The sequence below is a fragment of the Salvelinus sp. IW2-2015 genome, linkage group LG24, assembly GCF_002910315.2.
Source record: "Salvelinus sp. IW2-2015 linkage group LG24, ASM291031v2, whole genome shotgun sequence".
Classification (NCBI taxonomy): Eukaryota; Metazoa; Chordata; class Actinopteri; order Salmoniformes; family Salmonidae; genus Salvelinus; species Salvelinus sp. IW2-2015.
In genome coordinates, this window is record NC_036864.1 from 10,279,095 (window position 1) to 10,295,866 (window position 16,772).

At 46.2% G+C, this 16,772-nt stretch overlaps 2 protein-coding genes across 5 annotated transcripts in view; one reads left to right on the plus strand and one right to left on the minus strand.

The window, feature by feature from the left end:
- Window positions 1-1,016: 1,016 nt before the first annotated feature.
- LOC111951487 (vezatin) lies at window positions 1,017-13,684 on the minus strand. Of its 4 annotated transcripts, XR_011474035.1 has the most exons (13): window positions 12,039-12,408; window positions 10,669-10,806; window positions 7,782-7,871; window positions 7,474-7,658; window positions 7,041-7,325; window positions 6,430-6,588; window positions 5,953-6,100; window positions 5,352-5,701; window positions 4,535-4,728; window positions 3,995-4,095; window positions 3,639-3,846; window positions 1,922-3,529; window positions 1,017-1,883 (listed from the first exon to the last, which is right to left on the minus strand). XR_011474035.1 is itself a non-coding variant. In XM_024134576.2 (12 exons), the coding sequence occupies exons 3-12, from the start codon at window positions 7,797-7,799 to the stop codon at window positions 2,982-2,984; spliced, it is 2,196 nt and encodes a 731-aa protein (XP_023990344.1). In that variant the 5' UTR covers window positions 7,800-7,871; window positions 10,669-10,806; window positions 13,211-13,684; the 3' UTR covers window positions 1,017-2,981. The 4 variants fall into 4 exon arrangements, 3 of the variants coding, with proteins under 3 accessions (XP_023990344.1, XP_023990343.1, XP_023990342.1); XM_024134576.2 differs by lacking the exon at window positions 12,039-12,408 and adding an exon at window positions 13,211-13,684 and having other exon boundaries at window positions 1,017-3,529; XM_024134575.2 differs by having other exon boundaries at window positions 1,017-3,529; window positions 6,430-6,576.
- fgd6 (FYVE, RhoGEF and PH domain containing 6) overlaps window positions 12,735-16,772 on the plus strand; it is a 36,816-nt gene continuing 32,778 nt past the window's right edge. Inside the window, 1 exon segment of the mRNA XM_070434731.1 lies at window positions 12,735-13,023. Coding sequence (XP_070290832.1) covers window positions 13,014-13,023 — 10 coding nt within the window. The 5' untranslated portion in view covers window positions 12,735-13,013.

Sequence of the window (16,772 nt, forward strand, 5' to 3'; positions counted from 1 at the left end):
CCATTCACTTATTCCAGCACCAGGAGCAATTTAATAATCGTTAGTCACCACACAATAACTCTATTGCTACCAGTTTCCAAATTCTCTGAAGAATAGTCGACTCCATTCCCTAGGCTCATTTCCTTCCCTGATCTGGGAGAACTGAGAAAGCCAGATGAGGAAGCAGCAAATCCCAAGCAGTAGGCTTCCACCATTTAGTTTCACCATTAATTTGAAGTCTCTGGACATGAGGAGAGGAAGCCAGTTCATCGTATTGACATGATGCCTGCTGGTTGTTTAAGGATGCAGAGGCTAATTCAATAAAGACAAGAAGCCTTGCCTGCCTGCTCCGTGGTTCTTTGGGGAGAGAGGGATGGAAGTACATCATTCTAAAATGATTGGACAGCTGGGTTGTTGGAGACACACACTGCTGCTCTGTTCAGTCTAAATGTGGCTTTTGCAGTGTGAAGATGGACATTTTTGCTCTGCCCCTAATAATACCTCATGTACTTCCACACCAGGGGAAGCCTCATTAGGTATCTCAGACAGCCCTCTCTCTTTCTGTTCTCTAGCAGCCTGTCTAGCATGGACTGATTGGGTTTGTGTTTCACAGGGTGGCTGATACTGGGACACACACTGCCACAGGGACACACATAATAAAGCTAGAGGGGCTGTTTGGTCTACCTCAAGACAGATCCTTGAGGTTTCAATTTCACACAGACACACTAATTGTATAGGAAGTTAACCTGGGACTATTTACAACAGCTAAATGCATCTAAATGTGTGAGAGATATGTGTGTGTGTGTGTGTGTGTGTGTCTGCAGGCTGGGGTCAGGGTCTTACAGGGATCACCAGCTGTTCTAGGTCAGACAAATGTGGGACTCCACAAAAGAGCAGGTAACCCTCACACTACGCTGACCCTCACCCCTACCACTCCTCTCCTAACCCCCTTCCCCCTGAGGTTAGGGTCAGTCTCAGGCAGCTGAGAGAAAGAAAGAGAGACCAATTTAAAAAGAGAGAGACAAAAGACAGTCAGCTCCAGAATAGCATTTTATTTTACAAATGAAATGTAGGAGGGACATAACTCACTTCAGGAAGGGGACATATGGGGGAGGGCTGGAAGGCAAGACAGACATGGTGGGGGAGGTCAGACACCCCCGGACACACACAAGCGGAATCATCTGTGCAGTCAATAAGCACATGCTGTCCTTCGATCATCATCATCGATCATCACGCTAATTAATTGTAATCAACGATAGTAGCATTCCAGGACACTCTGTAATAACTGTCCCAAACTCAATCCCCAAATCAATAGAGTTGGATCACATTCTAGTGAGTGAGCGTTATGGAAACACAGATGCTGAGACAGGGGATAGAGATTTTTTTATATATTTTTTAAATGCAACCTTTATTTAACTAGGCAAGTCAGTTAAGAACAAAATCTTACTTACAATGACGGCCTACCGGGGAACAGTGGGTTAACTGCCTTGTTCAGGGGCAGAACGACAGATTTGAACCTTGTCAGCTCGGGGATACTATCCAGCAACCTTTCGGTTACTGGCCCAACGCTCTAACCACTAGGCTACCTGCCGCCCCAGATACAGTGGTACAATCTCCATGGAAACATTTACAGATGTACACAAGACAGAACCAAAACGTTCTGACACAAACAATTCAGATCTGAGATACATGTAGTAGATAGGGAGTTACAGACACCCACGGAACAGATTTCATAGTAGGTGCAGTAGGGGTGGCATGAGGTAGTACAACACTTTACCTCAATAATCACCCAGTTAGCATCCCCTCATCAGATGAGCACTTGACGAGACCATTGGGGAAATAAGCACTGTGAATGTGTTTGGTTCTTTAGTGGATGGGGATACATTTCATTTCACAGCAATCCACTGCCTGACCATATTCAGCTCTCAAATAAAAACAACACACAATATGTAAAAATATTTCCAAACCTGGTAGGCTAGTCCATTTTACAAGGTCAACTATGTCCACCCTTCTCTCTGACGTCTCCGTCTGCTCATTGGTTGCTGTGGGTTGAGTGACAGGTGTTTTAGCCAACACATCTTTGCAGTTATAGGGCCATTCCTAGTGAGGCGGGGAGTGTGTAGAAGTGCACTCAGAGAGGCAGACCAGAAATAAAACAGTGGTAATAAAATAGCTTTGCTCTGCTGTCTTTGAAATGTACCTCTCCTTCCCCTTTTACAGCGTGGTGTGTGTGTGCAGTAACATCTGTGTGTGTGTGTGTGTGTGTGTGTGTGTGTGTGTGCAGTAACATCTGTGTGTGTGTGTGTATAGAAACATCTTACATTCAGCCCTCGGTCAGTGATTCAGTACCTGAGCATTCTGCCCTGGGCTGCCGTGCACACGTTCAACAGAGCAACCACACATCAGACTCTGCCTGTCAATACAGGAGTCATATAGGGAGTGATGTGGTCAAAATTATAATAATCATTTAGCTAAAATCAGGCTTTTTGACCCAGACATCAATATGCTAAACTGTTAGGCAATGTTGACATACCACGGAAAGGTACTGGTCAATAGTTAGAGAAAATGGAATTGATGCTATAACCAAGTCTCTCTGCCTCCAATAGCTACAGGGGATCCTTAGGGTTAAACTGAAGACCTTGTGACGGTGAGGTCAGAGTTTGTCTTGTGGTTCTGGTACCTGAGTAGGACAGGAGAGCGGCCACAGGGGGATTGTGGGTAAAGTATGGACACATGGGTGGAGGAGTGTAACAGAAAGTGGTGTAGTGCTCTTCTTAAAACTCACTAAGACGTCACATACACACAATGCTCTCTCACCCAATCATGCACGCACACACACATACACACACACAGATGAAGACATGACAGAGAGCCATGGATCCAAGGAAACGGACAGCCGCAGTAAATAACCCAGGAGTGGGTTCAGACATAAATAAAGGAACCCTGGCTGTCTGTGCATAACTGTTCTGTTYAAAGCTCCGTAAAGCAGGAGGGTTTAGACTCTAGTTCTTCTCACATGTCTGTCCATCAGACTGAGAACGCGTCTCTCCCTCATCCTCTTCTCCGCTGTCTCCAAACGTCTGCTCCTCCATGTTGGCGAAAGTGTGCGAACGTGCCGCCACCTGGGCGGCGAGGGCGGAATTAAAGCTGAGCGCCGCCGAGCCGTGTAGTTCCGTCAGCCTCTCCATCACCGTGATGGCGGGGATCCGGGGCTGCAATAGAAGGTCGGGCCCGTTTAGTCCTGCCCCCTGGTCAGGCAGCCCGTCATATTGGTAGAGCTGCGCCCCGCCCGGGACTGAACCTTCACCCTCCTCCCCCTTTTCCTCCGCCTCACCACAGCAGAACTCTTTAAGTGCTTTTTCCTCTGCCTCTGTGAGGGGGCGCTCGTCCCTGACCCAGTCTTCCTCCTCGTCGTTCAGCCTTTCCGATAGGTTGTTTCCCTCAACAACACCTGGTTTGGCCACGCCCACAAGGGTCAGAGTGTCCAATGGGTCGGAGGGCGTCTGAGATTCTATAGAAGTTTCCGCGGAAACTATAGGCATCACCGCCGCTAGGAGACAAAATAAACACATCATTAAATGACACATGAAATGAGAGAGACAGAGAACTAAAGGAGCAGCAGAGGCAGAGAGGTGCATTGTGGGTAGGCGGAGCGAGACCTTGGTCGTTGAAGAGCAGCTGTTTCCACTTCCTCCTCTCGCCCTCGGACGCCCGCTGGCCCAGCACGGCTTTGAGCTCCGATAGGACGCGCCGAGACTCCTCCCTCTCCCGCCGGTGGCGCGCTTGTTCCTCGGGAGACAGCATGTCAACCACCGACCCCGCACACCCGTTCTCATCCTCAGAGTCCGACACGTACGCTTCCAGCTCCTGGCCAATAAGAGGGCAGGAAAGACCCATTACACATAAAGACATACACTACAGGCACCTAGTTTTTTGTTTGTTTATTTGTGTGTGTGTGTGTGTGTGTGTGTGTGTGTGTGTGTGTAGATCCACAGTGAGTGGTGAGGTTCAGTACCTGCTCCTCAGGCACGGGGTCCCTGTCCAGGATGAGGGTGTAGGTTGGGGCAGGGGTGCATGGCACAGGAGGGAGACACTGCTTTGGACCATCAGGAGTTCCTGAAAGAGAAAGGATGGATAGAACGTATTACACACACACACACTCAAATGGAGACACACCACTCTACGCAATTATCCGTTTGTTTAAACTGTGTATCAGATCTCGAGTCAGTCAACCTGCTCCCTGCTCACAAAGAGTAGACCTCTAAAACGTGCTGAAACAGTCTGTGGTAAAACTAGGCCATTGTTCCCTCCCTCCCTTCCCTGCGAGGTCTGGCTCTTRTCCTATATTTGAAGGAGCCACTTCATCACTGACTGTGAATAGTCTCTGGGCTGGGCAGGGGGAGTACTGACTAAAAATAACCCTTCCACTGTAACCATGGAAACCTGGGGAGGGGGGGGGGTCCAGTATTCAGACCCAATATCAGGGCCCGTCAGCTCTCAACTGGTCAGCTGCGTTAACTATCTAAGCCTAATAAAGGTAGTGTGTGTTCTTCACCTGGGCAGGTGTTAGCTCTCCTCAGCATGCGCTCCACTTGGCCCACGGTGTCCTCCCAGCATCCGGCGCTGGCCTGCATGTGGGGCTGGAGGTGGCCGAGACGCTCCTGGAGGTCCTGGTAGCCCTCCRCAGTCACCTCCACCGCCTCCTTACTCACCATCAGCTTCTCCAGGTCATCCTCCAGGATAATCATCCTAGTGGGGGGAAGGGGAGGTGAGATGAGGGGAGGGTTTGGGGAGGAGGGGTGAGGAGAGGATGGGAGAGGAGGATGTGGCGAGTGGGGTAAGGAAAGGGGGCTAAAGGCGTCCGCATGCTTCCCAGCCGAAAATGTTTGTGCATATATTATGACCACATTTTCTGATGCTTTAGTTAGTTTTGGACTTCAGCACACAACATTTTTTCTCAAGGCAAGCCGAATTCATTCATGGACATTTTTTCATTGAGAAATACTGCACCAAACATCTTAGTTAGATGTAAAATTGTGTGACTAAGATCTCCTCTGCAAAAACGRCAAAATTAATGACAGATTTCTTGAGTTATCTTACATTAATTTAGACTATTTGAGGAAGTGTATACTGGCTACGGCATCTCAAAATAGACAAACAATWCTATTGCCGCTTTTTTCACGTTTTTCAAGAGACGGTCCTTTAGGGTGATATGCAAGCACTCTCGTTCATTTCACCTAGCCGAGTTCAGCTATGCACCAGCCAAACTGAAGAATACTGACGCCTGTAGACTGAGGGGTGAGGAGGGTATGGAGTAAGAAGTGTTAGGGTTAGGAGGGCGAGGGTTGAGTAAGGGGTTAGATTTGACTCACTCGGTGAGCAGGGCCCTGAGATGCAGCTGCAGGCTGCGTACAGACGTGTGCAGTGTGTTGAGCTCTCTGCATTTCTGTTGAGCGCGCCCCACCCTGTCCGAGCCCTGCGTCCGGTGCTGCGTCTCAAAGTACCGGTGGAACTCGTAGCTACGCTGCAGGTCGCCTAGGCAACYGGCCAGGGCACCGTGGARAGGCTGTGTCACCGTGGCAACAGAGCGGTGTATGGGCGGAGGAGGAGTTTCACCTTTAACCCAGTCTTCCCTGGGCTCCTCCAGTCGTCGTGGTGACAGYAGCAGGGCCAATCGGCGGAAACATTCTGAGCTCTGCCCCACCCACAACTGGAACAGCACCTGGAGGACGGAAAGCCCACAGGGAAAAAAAGAAAAGCTAACATCCTCACTCTGACAATGCCCCTCATTTCACCTATTGACCTGCATCTAAATGATCTCTTCCTTCTATCTTTCTCATCATGTTTCTCTTCTACTCTTTCTTCCACTATCTATATAAAAGCAAGTTYTCCATCCCAAATCTAACCCAATCTCATCTCACCTTCTTTCTGTCTCTCTCCCTCCCTCTCGTGGTTCAGGTAGGTGGGTCTTACCTTGAGGGCAGGGAGGCTGTAGTCATCGGTGAGCTCCTGTGCCTCCTCGTCAGTCAGGTGCTCTGTCCCCAGGCCCATCCCCAGCTCCTTCAGAGGCACCGCAGACACGTAGTTGGTCACATTGTCGATCTCAGAGTTCAGGGGGTACGTGGGTACGAGTTAAGGAGCCCATCAGCTCACAGATTGACACTCATATACTAAATGACGCGCCAATTGGTCAAACAGAATATATCCTCTAACACACATTCACTCAAGTGTAACACCAAATGGTTACTGGTAGAAATCAATCTTTAGTGCTTGCATTGTTTAATTCCTGCATAAGTTGAGTCTGGCAATATCCTCTCTCTATTTGAAAATATTCTCTCTCTCTCTCTCTCTCTCTCTCTCTCTCTCTCTCTCTCTCTCTCTCTCTCTCTNTCTCTCTCTCTCTCTCTCTCTCTCTCTCTCTCTCTCTCTCTGTGTGTGTGTGAAGGATATGCTTTGAGCATGTGGCAGGTGGCTCGGCGGGAGGCTCTGAAGGCCGAGCGGAGCGCCCGGTACACCGCCTTCCGCAGGCCAATCAGCTGCTGCCCCCGTGGCCCCACCCCCAGCCCCGCCCTACTAAAGGAGCTGGCCGCACTCACCCTGTCGAGCAGACTTGACAAGTGAAATGTGATACAACTGTGCAGACGTCCCAGAAAGGCAGGGAAGCACAYGCAACACGACATGCTAACAACATGCTAATAACATGTGTATGACTGAGACACAACAGGACAGGCTAACAACATATGACACGGTTATGACAAAAGCTATCACAAAACAAACAAAGACGATAACAGGAACGGGCTGTGGGACAGGCAAGGAAAGGTAAAAAGTGGTCCCTTCAGGTAATGATAAACTAAGATAATAATAGATACTAGCCTAAGTGCTAACCTTATAGTTGGGTAGATGAAAGTGCTAGTGGGTGAAAGTGGACAGTAACATTAAGAACAGAGTATGTGACTCACAGCAGGGTTAGCATGCACACTTACAATATGAGTAGGAAGGTGAGGATGCACACTCCCACTATGGATGAAGTAGATAGATAGTAGATCAAATGGCCCACTTACAGGGTGAACCCTCGAGAGATGACCTCTGTCTCCTGTAGTAGTCTCAGGGACTTGCGGGCCAGGCTGGTCAGAGCCTTACTGTTCAGCGCCATGGTCTGCAGCTCGGAGGCCTGGGCGTGTGCTGCCCTCTGCATCCTCCCCTGTCTCCACAGCCCCGCTCCTCGCAACCCCACCCAGCCCATGACTGCAGCACACCACGGGATCACAGCCAGAGACCAGGCCCCGGCAGAGAGAGAGGACAGGCCTAGTAACACTGCAGCCAGGCCCACCAGCACTGCTACGTCCCTGAGAGAGAAGAGAAGAGAGAAAGAGAGAGAAAGAAAGAGAAAACCAAGACAGAAAGAGATGGAATGTTGGAATGTATCGTCTGCTGTGTGTACATGTAGATATTAATATGTGTGTGACTATGTTAGGATCTGTGTTTGGGGCGTACCACTGCGAGGGTGAGGCGAGGAGGCGTGGGCAGGGCAGGGAGTTGTCTCTTCTGGGTGCGCCAGAGGGCGAAGCGCCCAGGGTGAGCAGGCTGGGGTCTAACAGCTCGATCAGCTCCACATCCTCCTGGAGCAACACATCCTGGTCCAGGATACACTGCACAGCGTACTGGCCAAACACACAGTCCTATAGGGAGGGCGAGAGAGGGATGGAGGGAGGGAGAGGACACAGAGAGAAAGAATATAAGAACATGTGTCTTTGAGATGAAGTCACTTAAAGTTCTATGGTTAGTCCCATGGTGACCCTTACCAGCTGCTGCTCCAGCATATGGGCAGAGGCAGCCTGGTGGAACGGGCTCCGCCTCCACAAGGCATCAGCCAATCTCCATAGACGTCCTCCCTGCCAATAACACAGAGGAGGATGGGTCAGGCGGGGAAGAGACTGGAGCTAATAAGGGGAACAGAGTAATCAACCGGGCATAATTCTGCAAATGAATAAGTCACACATCCTTCATACTAACAGCAGACAACACAGCCTACTACATCTGTGAGAGCAAACTGGGGAATGAGCTCTGGCCATCAACCACAAATAATGCTCATAACAGACACACACAGAGGCCACATTCCTAAGAAACATTTCTTCATTCCAGGGCATATCCCAGGAAACAGGCTCTTTAAGACACCAACAATGGGTGATTGATTGTGTGTGTGTGTGTGTACTCCCCCCCCCAACACACTCCTACACACACAAACACCCTCCATTCCCCCCTAGTTGATAGTCTGCCAGGCTCCAATAGGAGATTCACTGTAAACAAACAAAGTAAACAGAATTATATTCTAATCACTAGCAAACGAACAGAGTAATTATAAGCATTCCAACTAAATTGTACAATTTGATATGCTATTAACCAAATAATTCTCCAAAATGTCTATATTAGAAATCCTGAYCCCCTTTCATTTAGCCATAATAGTGTGAAGAGTGAGTGAATTAAAATAACTACAGCGAGTGACACAATCTAATGAGAATAGCTTATTTTCCTCCCAGTATTTTCTATCCCTTGGGAAAGTAGCAGTACTATCCCATACAGTCATTGGTACTATCAGTATCAGACAACATCACCACTAAGGAGGCATATTTCAGGCTGAGTCCCAAATGGCAGCCTATTCCCTATATATAGTGTGCTATTTTTGACCCAGGCCTGAAGGGATTCAGCGTTCCAGCCCGGCTACAGTTGTTCATGAAGAAGTTTCCACTCGGTAAAGGTCTAGGATCAGCTCACCCTCTCCCAATCCTAACCTTAACCATTAGTGTGGAAAATGCTAAACTGAACCAAGATCAGCGTCTACGGGCAACTTCACCCGTACTATTGATCCAGACTGGCCCGGGTGTGTTTTCTACCCTGACTTTCTGTTATTGGGAGTTTGGGACGCAGTGCGTTATTGGTCAGCAGGCTGCAGGGCTATTGATTATGGGTCTGAGTCTGAGCTGCAGGACTGGGCGTTCACGCTACACTGACCAACCACAGCAGGAACAGAACATGGCATCTAAACCACCCCCCAGAGAAAGGGTAGTGTGTGTTAGTCGTGAAGGGGGAGGCCCATGTAGGCGTTTTCATTCTCTACTACTCATTCATCTCAATCTAATATCCCCCATCCAAACATTAAGGCAGGAGACAGAGACGGGCCACACAGAAAAACACACACACAGACAGCGGAATGCAAACACAGTGACACAAACAACCAACACATCACTAGGAAGTACAGTTCATTTCCTGGTCCTGTCTTGCTCCTGCTCTTTAGTATTCCGCTGGCGTCATCCAGAGGAACATTCCCGAGTCTTTGTGCTCCCCGTCTGCCATGTGAGAGAATGGAAAAAAATACTCTGCAAAGACGTGTGAGTGTGAGAGAGACTCAGAGAGAGWGAGAGAAAGGGTAGAGGGAGTGAAAGAGGAAGAGAGACTGTGACATTATGTATGTGTTCTAAATCTTGAAGCCATATTGCCATAAAACAATCCTCAACGCTTGATCTTCTCTCCATCTCACTCTCTTATGACTYCAGGATTTGAAGGAGGAGACTAGGCAGGCTGGCAGTGAAGTTTTTTATTACCAATAATCTTCAACTGACCTCGTCCTGCCTTCTCTCTCTTCAGTTAGCTGTCTCGTCGTGACTTATGTGACATGACACATGCAAAAAGGCAATATATATATTCCCATTGGTAGAGTCAGAAGGAAATTGTGGCACAAAGAACCTTTATTCAGATGGCACACTGACAGATTACCATATGTCTCCCTCTCTCTCCTTACTAACCTCATTTGGTGTCATACAATGCTCTGGTCTAGTGTGACATTTAGTTCTGTAAAATAACATCAATGTGCCCCAYGTGCCATCAAACATTTTGGAAATCCTATTTCATTCACAAATGTGGATGATTTTCAGGCCCAGTGTGTGCTAAACAGGACCAATGTGTGCTAAACAGGACCAATGTGTGCTAAACAGGACCAATGTGTGCTAAACAGGACCAATGTGTGCTAAACAGGCCCAGTGTGTGCTAAACAGGAGCAGATAACCAGTGTTGGCCTCTGACTGTCTGGAAATCAAATATACACCAGACAATCGCCCATGTTAACAGGCGCGCACACACACACACACACACACACACACACACCTCTATCTGGGCTACAGGAAGTTGTACAAGGAATAACCATATCTTTGCCATTAACCCATAGGAATCCCCATCCAGTTGACTACTTAAATTGTGGATGATGGCAATGCCCAATAACAACATCCATGTTTAAACGGGTTATATCCATGATGAGTCCTCTATGAGAATAATTCCCAAACGCTCCTCCGAATAACAGGCTCTTGGAGAGGAAGCATGACGCGGACGGACGGAAAGTTCTTGGAGGAGGCTAATGTGACATAATTTCCTGTCCCTCACGGGAAAAAATACAGAAACAGGAAAAGGAATGMACTCAGAGTCATGTGACCACGCGCTGGCCAGAACCCTGAAACATGAATGCATACTGTACAGCAGCAGAGTATTATTAGCAAAGAGCTATGATTGTGCATATGTATATTACAGTACATATCACACAAGCCACTCACACCACAGATGCATACATATTTTATTTTATAWTTATTTAACTAGGCAAGTCAGTTAAGAACAAATTCTTATTTTCAATGAAGGCCCACTCACTGTGGGTTTGGACAAGCTGTCCTGGAGGGAGGTTGTCGTCCCCTCTCCTCCTCCACACTCGTCCTCCTGAGACACTGTGGGACATGCCTCAAAGTCTGTGTGTCCTAGATCATGCAGGTAGTGGAAGAGCGGAGAGTTCTGGAAAAAGAGAGAGAGGGGAGAGTGTGTAGAGAGATAGAGAGAGAGAGAGAGGGGGAAGAGGGTGAAAGGGCAGAAGGAGGATGGGGGAGGAGAGATTTAGACAAATATCCGCTTTTTGTTCCTGCTCTTCCCAATTCTCTGTTACAGATTTCCCAATATACAGGAAGCTATTCTTAGAAGTGTCATAACCCAGCCGGCACTGCAAGTGGAAGGAAAAGCATCCCTGATCTGCAGTAGCATTACGTTCCAATTACCGTCTGGAACCATACGCTCATTCTCCATCTTCTCTCCCATTCAACTTGCCATTCCATGCAGATTTCAGTCACGCTCTTTCACACTTGACTTCTATACATAAACACAGAGACCTTGATGCTGCGGGCACAACAGCCACTCAGATGACAAGCTCGAAAAGGAAATCATCTATTCTCTCTGCTCAAGTCTTGGTCGCCATGGGSAACTAATTGTATTACTGTGTGCAGCTTCTTGTTTTTTATTGATTCACTAGGGTTTGGGGAAACATGGAACGAGTTAGCTAAGGGCTAAACTTCTGCTGAGCAAAGATATGTTAATGTTAAAAGCCTAGTAGAGAACACCCCATGTATGTGCACAACCCATCCCTAAACCTCCCCCTGGCCCTAAGCATCTTGCCTCTTTCAATACCCTTTTCTTCCACCTAATCTGCTCCTAAATCCATTACTCCAATCCAGCGATGGAATTAAGCACAAACATAATCATCTGAAATCCTTGCATAAAAGAGTGTTCTACATGATTAAGTGTTAAAGCTCAGCTTAAAGTGGGACTGGAAGTGTGTGTGTGTGTTGCCAGCAGGGATGAGCAAATCACTGTCCTGCATCACAGGTCAGACTCCCACCTCAATCTCCCTACAATTGAGATGTGCAGCAGCAAAGTGGGCCTTTGATTCTCTACCTCTCCTCTGTTTGCCCCTAGGACAACGTACTGGCACTTGGCACTGGCATAACAACAATTTGCCCACAATTAAGAAAAAAATAACCTACATTATACTCCAATTTGACCAAGGAGACACCTGACCCAATTTCCAACCAGCTGCCCGACGCTCCTCACCCGAAGGAAGAGAGAAAACAAAACATCTCCGTACTTCTACATCTGGAGAGCAAGCCATTTGCATACCTTGATAGATCCACCTATAATACGTTATCATGATTACACACCCCGATCCAAGCATGACATGGTGGGCTAAAGTTACTCACTTGCATGATCGGACGGTATCGGCGGCGCACATGTTGACACATCAGGCTGTCAGATGTTTCGAATAGCTAACGTTATTCCCTTCCTACATCGCATAAAGCACGGATCAGACACACACTCTCCACGCCAGCTATGATGATGAAACAGCACACTGCCCCATGATAAGAAAAGCTACTTAGCAGGCAGGACAATTTAGCTCGGATTTATGTCTTAGCTACGCATAACAACAGGGGTAGCTAAACGCCAATGGGTAAACGTTGCTCATGGCCATTCTAATAAGCTAGCTAACGTTAGCGAGCCAGCTACTCTGACAGTCTGGTCAACCACGCCAATTTCATCACGCAGAATGAATCAGAAAACCTATACAAACTCGGGCTTGACACACTACACTACGCGTTAACGGAACATATGCGCCTGAATAAAAACACAAACCTCAAATACCACATCTTCATCAAACTCCTCAGTCATTGCTCTCCGCCATCGATATCCAACCGTTACGCATTCTGGGATTGTAGTCGTTTGTAAACGTCAAGAAGAGAAAATTTGAAGCAGTTACTAGCAGTTTGCTAGTCCCTGTTAGCCGCGCAAAACAAACTCCTCGGCAAAACAACACTTCCCACAATCCAAATCGCCCAACGCTTCCCGGAGAACCTCCGTGTTCGAGCAGTAGAGACAGGATCCTCCAGTGGTCACGCCGGGCAATGCAACGTCCTCAGCCGGGAGCAAGGGAAGGAAACAGCGCCGTGGCCGAAACACGAAACTCCAGAAAACTGGAAAAAGGGGGACTAGAGGAAACAGTTTATTCACGTTTCAGTCGGTGATATAAGCGACATTTTGTTTCTTTTTTATGTTGTTTACCTGGTGTTCTTTGAGACTGACTTACAATGGCGCCTGAAAAAGAAAATCCACGAAATTCCGTGCCATCCCATTGAAAGCAAGTTTACTCATGGAGTAAGGAAAGGAGCAAGTCGGGAGTCATGAGCACAGGTTTGTTTCCTGGATGGCTAAGTAGTTGCATTTTGTCGACAAAGCAGTTTATTTGAGTGCGTTTGCAGTTAAGCGTTTTACCAAGCAAATCCATAAAAGCAAAAACGTTTAAGTTTTGCAGAAACATAGCCCAGCTTTTTCCAGGTTATTACATTGTAATTACTGTTTTTCATAATGATAACGTTACCTCTCCGAAGGCGTAGTGGCAAAGATGAGCAGTTTCCACCCGCTCCTGATTTAGGTTCCCGAGGTTATTACATTGTAATGACTGTTTTTCATAATGATAACGTTACCTCTCGGAAGGCGTAGTAGTGGCAAAGATGAACAGTTTTCACCCGCTCATGATTTAGGGAGARCAGTCATTCTGGTTAGAATACTCCAACAAAAGTACATGCAACACAATTGATGCATCAGCCAAATGTGAAGAGAGAACGAGCGTGTATGAGAGGGCAGATACATTCAGCTCCTTTGTGTAACATTTGTCCTCCTGTTTTGATGCATCCAGATGCGCAATGGATTTTTTTTGTGTTACTTTCAAACATGGTTATGTAACCTAAAGCAGCGATTGTCAACCACTAAACCGACTAATTTTCAATCCGTTGAGGCAAAGGGGATTTGGCACTGAAGTTTACAGATTTTTTCCATGAGTAAGTTAGCTAGAGGGTCATTCAGGCAGGGGCGAAAATCTGAGATCAACCTTGGAGGGGACAATTACATTAMATTTTCTCAAGAGCAATTCCTGAGGGGGACACCAAAAGTAGTGCTGTAACACATAGCATACGTTGTTAAATGTATATTGAGGAACCATAATTCCTACAACTGGATAATTGATAGGTACAGTAGTTAACTGAAGGGTTTTCCCAACTTGTTCAAATGTTTAAATCATTATAATTCTACTACTAATAATAGTTATAGCAGTGCTCCTTACCAGTCCAGTATGTATGCAGGTATTCGTACTTACAACCAGCAATATCAAGAAAGGTCAGTAGGTGACAATGGTACTGTGCTACAATGGTTTGATCCACTCCAGTTCTTTAGCTGGCAAGGTAAGAGGGTTCGTAACTACTGTCCGAAAGGGACATGTACGTAACTGACGTGAGGTTAATCCAGTCAATCCATAGCAGGTCCATAGCAATGTTATTTATTTATTTTATGTTGCAGGTTCACACACTAGCTGAATTTGCAGAGCTAGCGCGCAAACTAAAGCAAACATTAACTATCAAGTAGCTAGTACTATTCCATTTATGTGGCGTCGTCAAAGATGGAATCTTTGCTATCATCAGTTTATTCCAAGATCAGCATGCAGCTGTAGTGCTTCGACGTCCTGTGAATAAGGTTAGCGATAAACTGAAGTCCAATGAACAGAACAGAACTACACTCTCTTCTACCATTGTCTTAATATATATAATGGTCTCGTTGCAAAGATAAATTGTCGCTAGTGAACTTTTTTTATTTATTTTATTTAACCTTTATTTAACCAGGTAGCAAAGATATAGCAAACACACAGAAACGGAATTGGTGCTCGCTACTTAACAAATTCAGCTATTGTTGGAAGCCAGCCAATATGAAACAACTATTTAATTACAAAAGGTTGCAGCATGTGTTGTGTAATGTGTGTGCGTGCAGCTAGGCCAGCCAGCCAGCCAGGTAGAAAAAATGGCGAACATTTAGAAGAAGACGGACATCAAGAGTATTGTCAGTACACCAAAACGCATAGTAAGAACTCTAGTATCCTAATATCTCAAAGACTAGTGATAAAATGTTCATAAGAAAGAAGTGAATGCTAATGGAAATGTTTCACAATGATGTCATTAGGCAGAGCAGGCAACAGATGGCACACAGACAGCAGAGCTGGGGACAGATTGCAGGGACAGACTGGCAGACAGGGTAGTCTCAGGTAAGTTTGTTGAGTCTTTGTTTGGGCAACATTATGAAGGTTCTCAATTTTTTTGACTTGTAAAATGGGACATAATTGGAAAATGCCATGGATACCCCACTCTCAACTTAAACTGGTGACTAAACTAAAGATTTTGTTTACGGCAATGGATTGCTGTTGTGATTAATTGTGTAGTTTTGGGTACCGGTAGTTAGGAGTACGGCAAAACAACTTTATTATTTTCTAGGAGACAGACTGAGTCAGTTAGGGTAGTGAAAGGGAAAAGAGCCAGGAGAGAGACTTCAGAGGACAGTGTCACAGCCACGGCAGGACAAGTGTCACCTTGTTGCCAGCGCACCAGTATAGGGGACAGTGCACAGCATTGTCCAGTTACCACAGTGATGGCAAAAACCATATCAGCAACACCCACATTTATAGAACCGCAAACTCTTGCCAAAGAGTGTTGACGTTTCAAGAGAGATGGTTTCCGCGATTTCCCCTGGCTACATTATAATCCATCATAAAAGGAGTGTTGTGTTTTCACTGTAGCCAAGGGTTTTCAAAGCCAGCCATCCTTTTGCCAAAGAGCTGATGCTGCCTTCATTAGTGCAGGATTTAGGAACTGGAGAAAAGCCATTGAAAAATTCACAGCCACATCAAAATTGCCAACCCACCGCCACTTTGTAATTGTAACAGCACACCAGCTAAATCCAATCAGTGTCAGTTAATGTCCAGTCGCGTGGGGTAAACAGCAGGATGAGCAGGCACTTGCTTGATTGAAAATTGTTAGTTCGGTGCGGCATGTAGTAAGACAGGGACAAGCCTTTAGAGGCCACATGGATGACAGTGGGATTTATAACCAGATTTTGAAACTTAGGGCAGAAGAGGATGATCCCATTTTACTGAAGTGGTTAACAGAGCGTACACAATGTACACAGGCCCCAAAGCACAGAATGAATTCTGAACATCATGGCCAATAGTCATTCGAGGCATTGCAGCTGAGATTAGGTCTCTTCCGATTGTACAATTTTCATTAATTGTTGATGGTACTCAAGATGTCTCTCTGGTTGCTGAACAGGAGAATGTCTGTCTGCGTTATGTTGACCATGACCATGTCCTCACAAGGAGTTTATTGGGCTATACAGGGTGTCGGAGACAAACAGGCGAGGGCATTGCGAAAGTGCCAACTGATGTGTTGTTGAGGAACCCGCAAACATATGCTCGGCTTCTTTTGTTCAGTAGTGTGTATAGCAGTGGTTCTCACCTTTTTTGGGTACTGGAACCCCTGCATATTTTGAGGCAAGGGCAGGCAAGGTTTTGAGCGGTCCTCAGGGACCTCCCACCCCTCTATATTCTATGTAAACTTACTGGAAACTTGTGGTACTGACTACATTCATTACACTTTTTTTATTTCACGGACCCCTTGCAATTAGTCCATGGACCCCCTGTTTGAGACCCATGGTGTAATTGATAGTTGTTCTTTTGTTTAGTAGTTTTCAGTACACTTACAAATGATTTATTCAGTTATTTATTTAACAATTGCATACTTTGTGCGACATACTTGTCCATAGCTGCTGTTTGAAGAGTTGAGACACTGACTGAAGATATTTTTGTTTGATTTATTTGGGTTTTTCATGAAGTAGTTATTTTGCTTTTTAGAAACTGTACTTATTATTAAGCTTTTGTTCTTGCAAAAGATATTGTAAACTCAGGCCAGGTGCACATATTTAATTACTAATAATGTATCAGAAAAAGTCAATAAAAGGTCAATTCAAATACGGAGACGCAACTTTGTGGTGGTTCTCAATGGAGATTCTTTTAGATGTGATACCACCATGTCTCATTGTATTATGCACTAATACCCATACAGTGT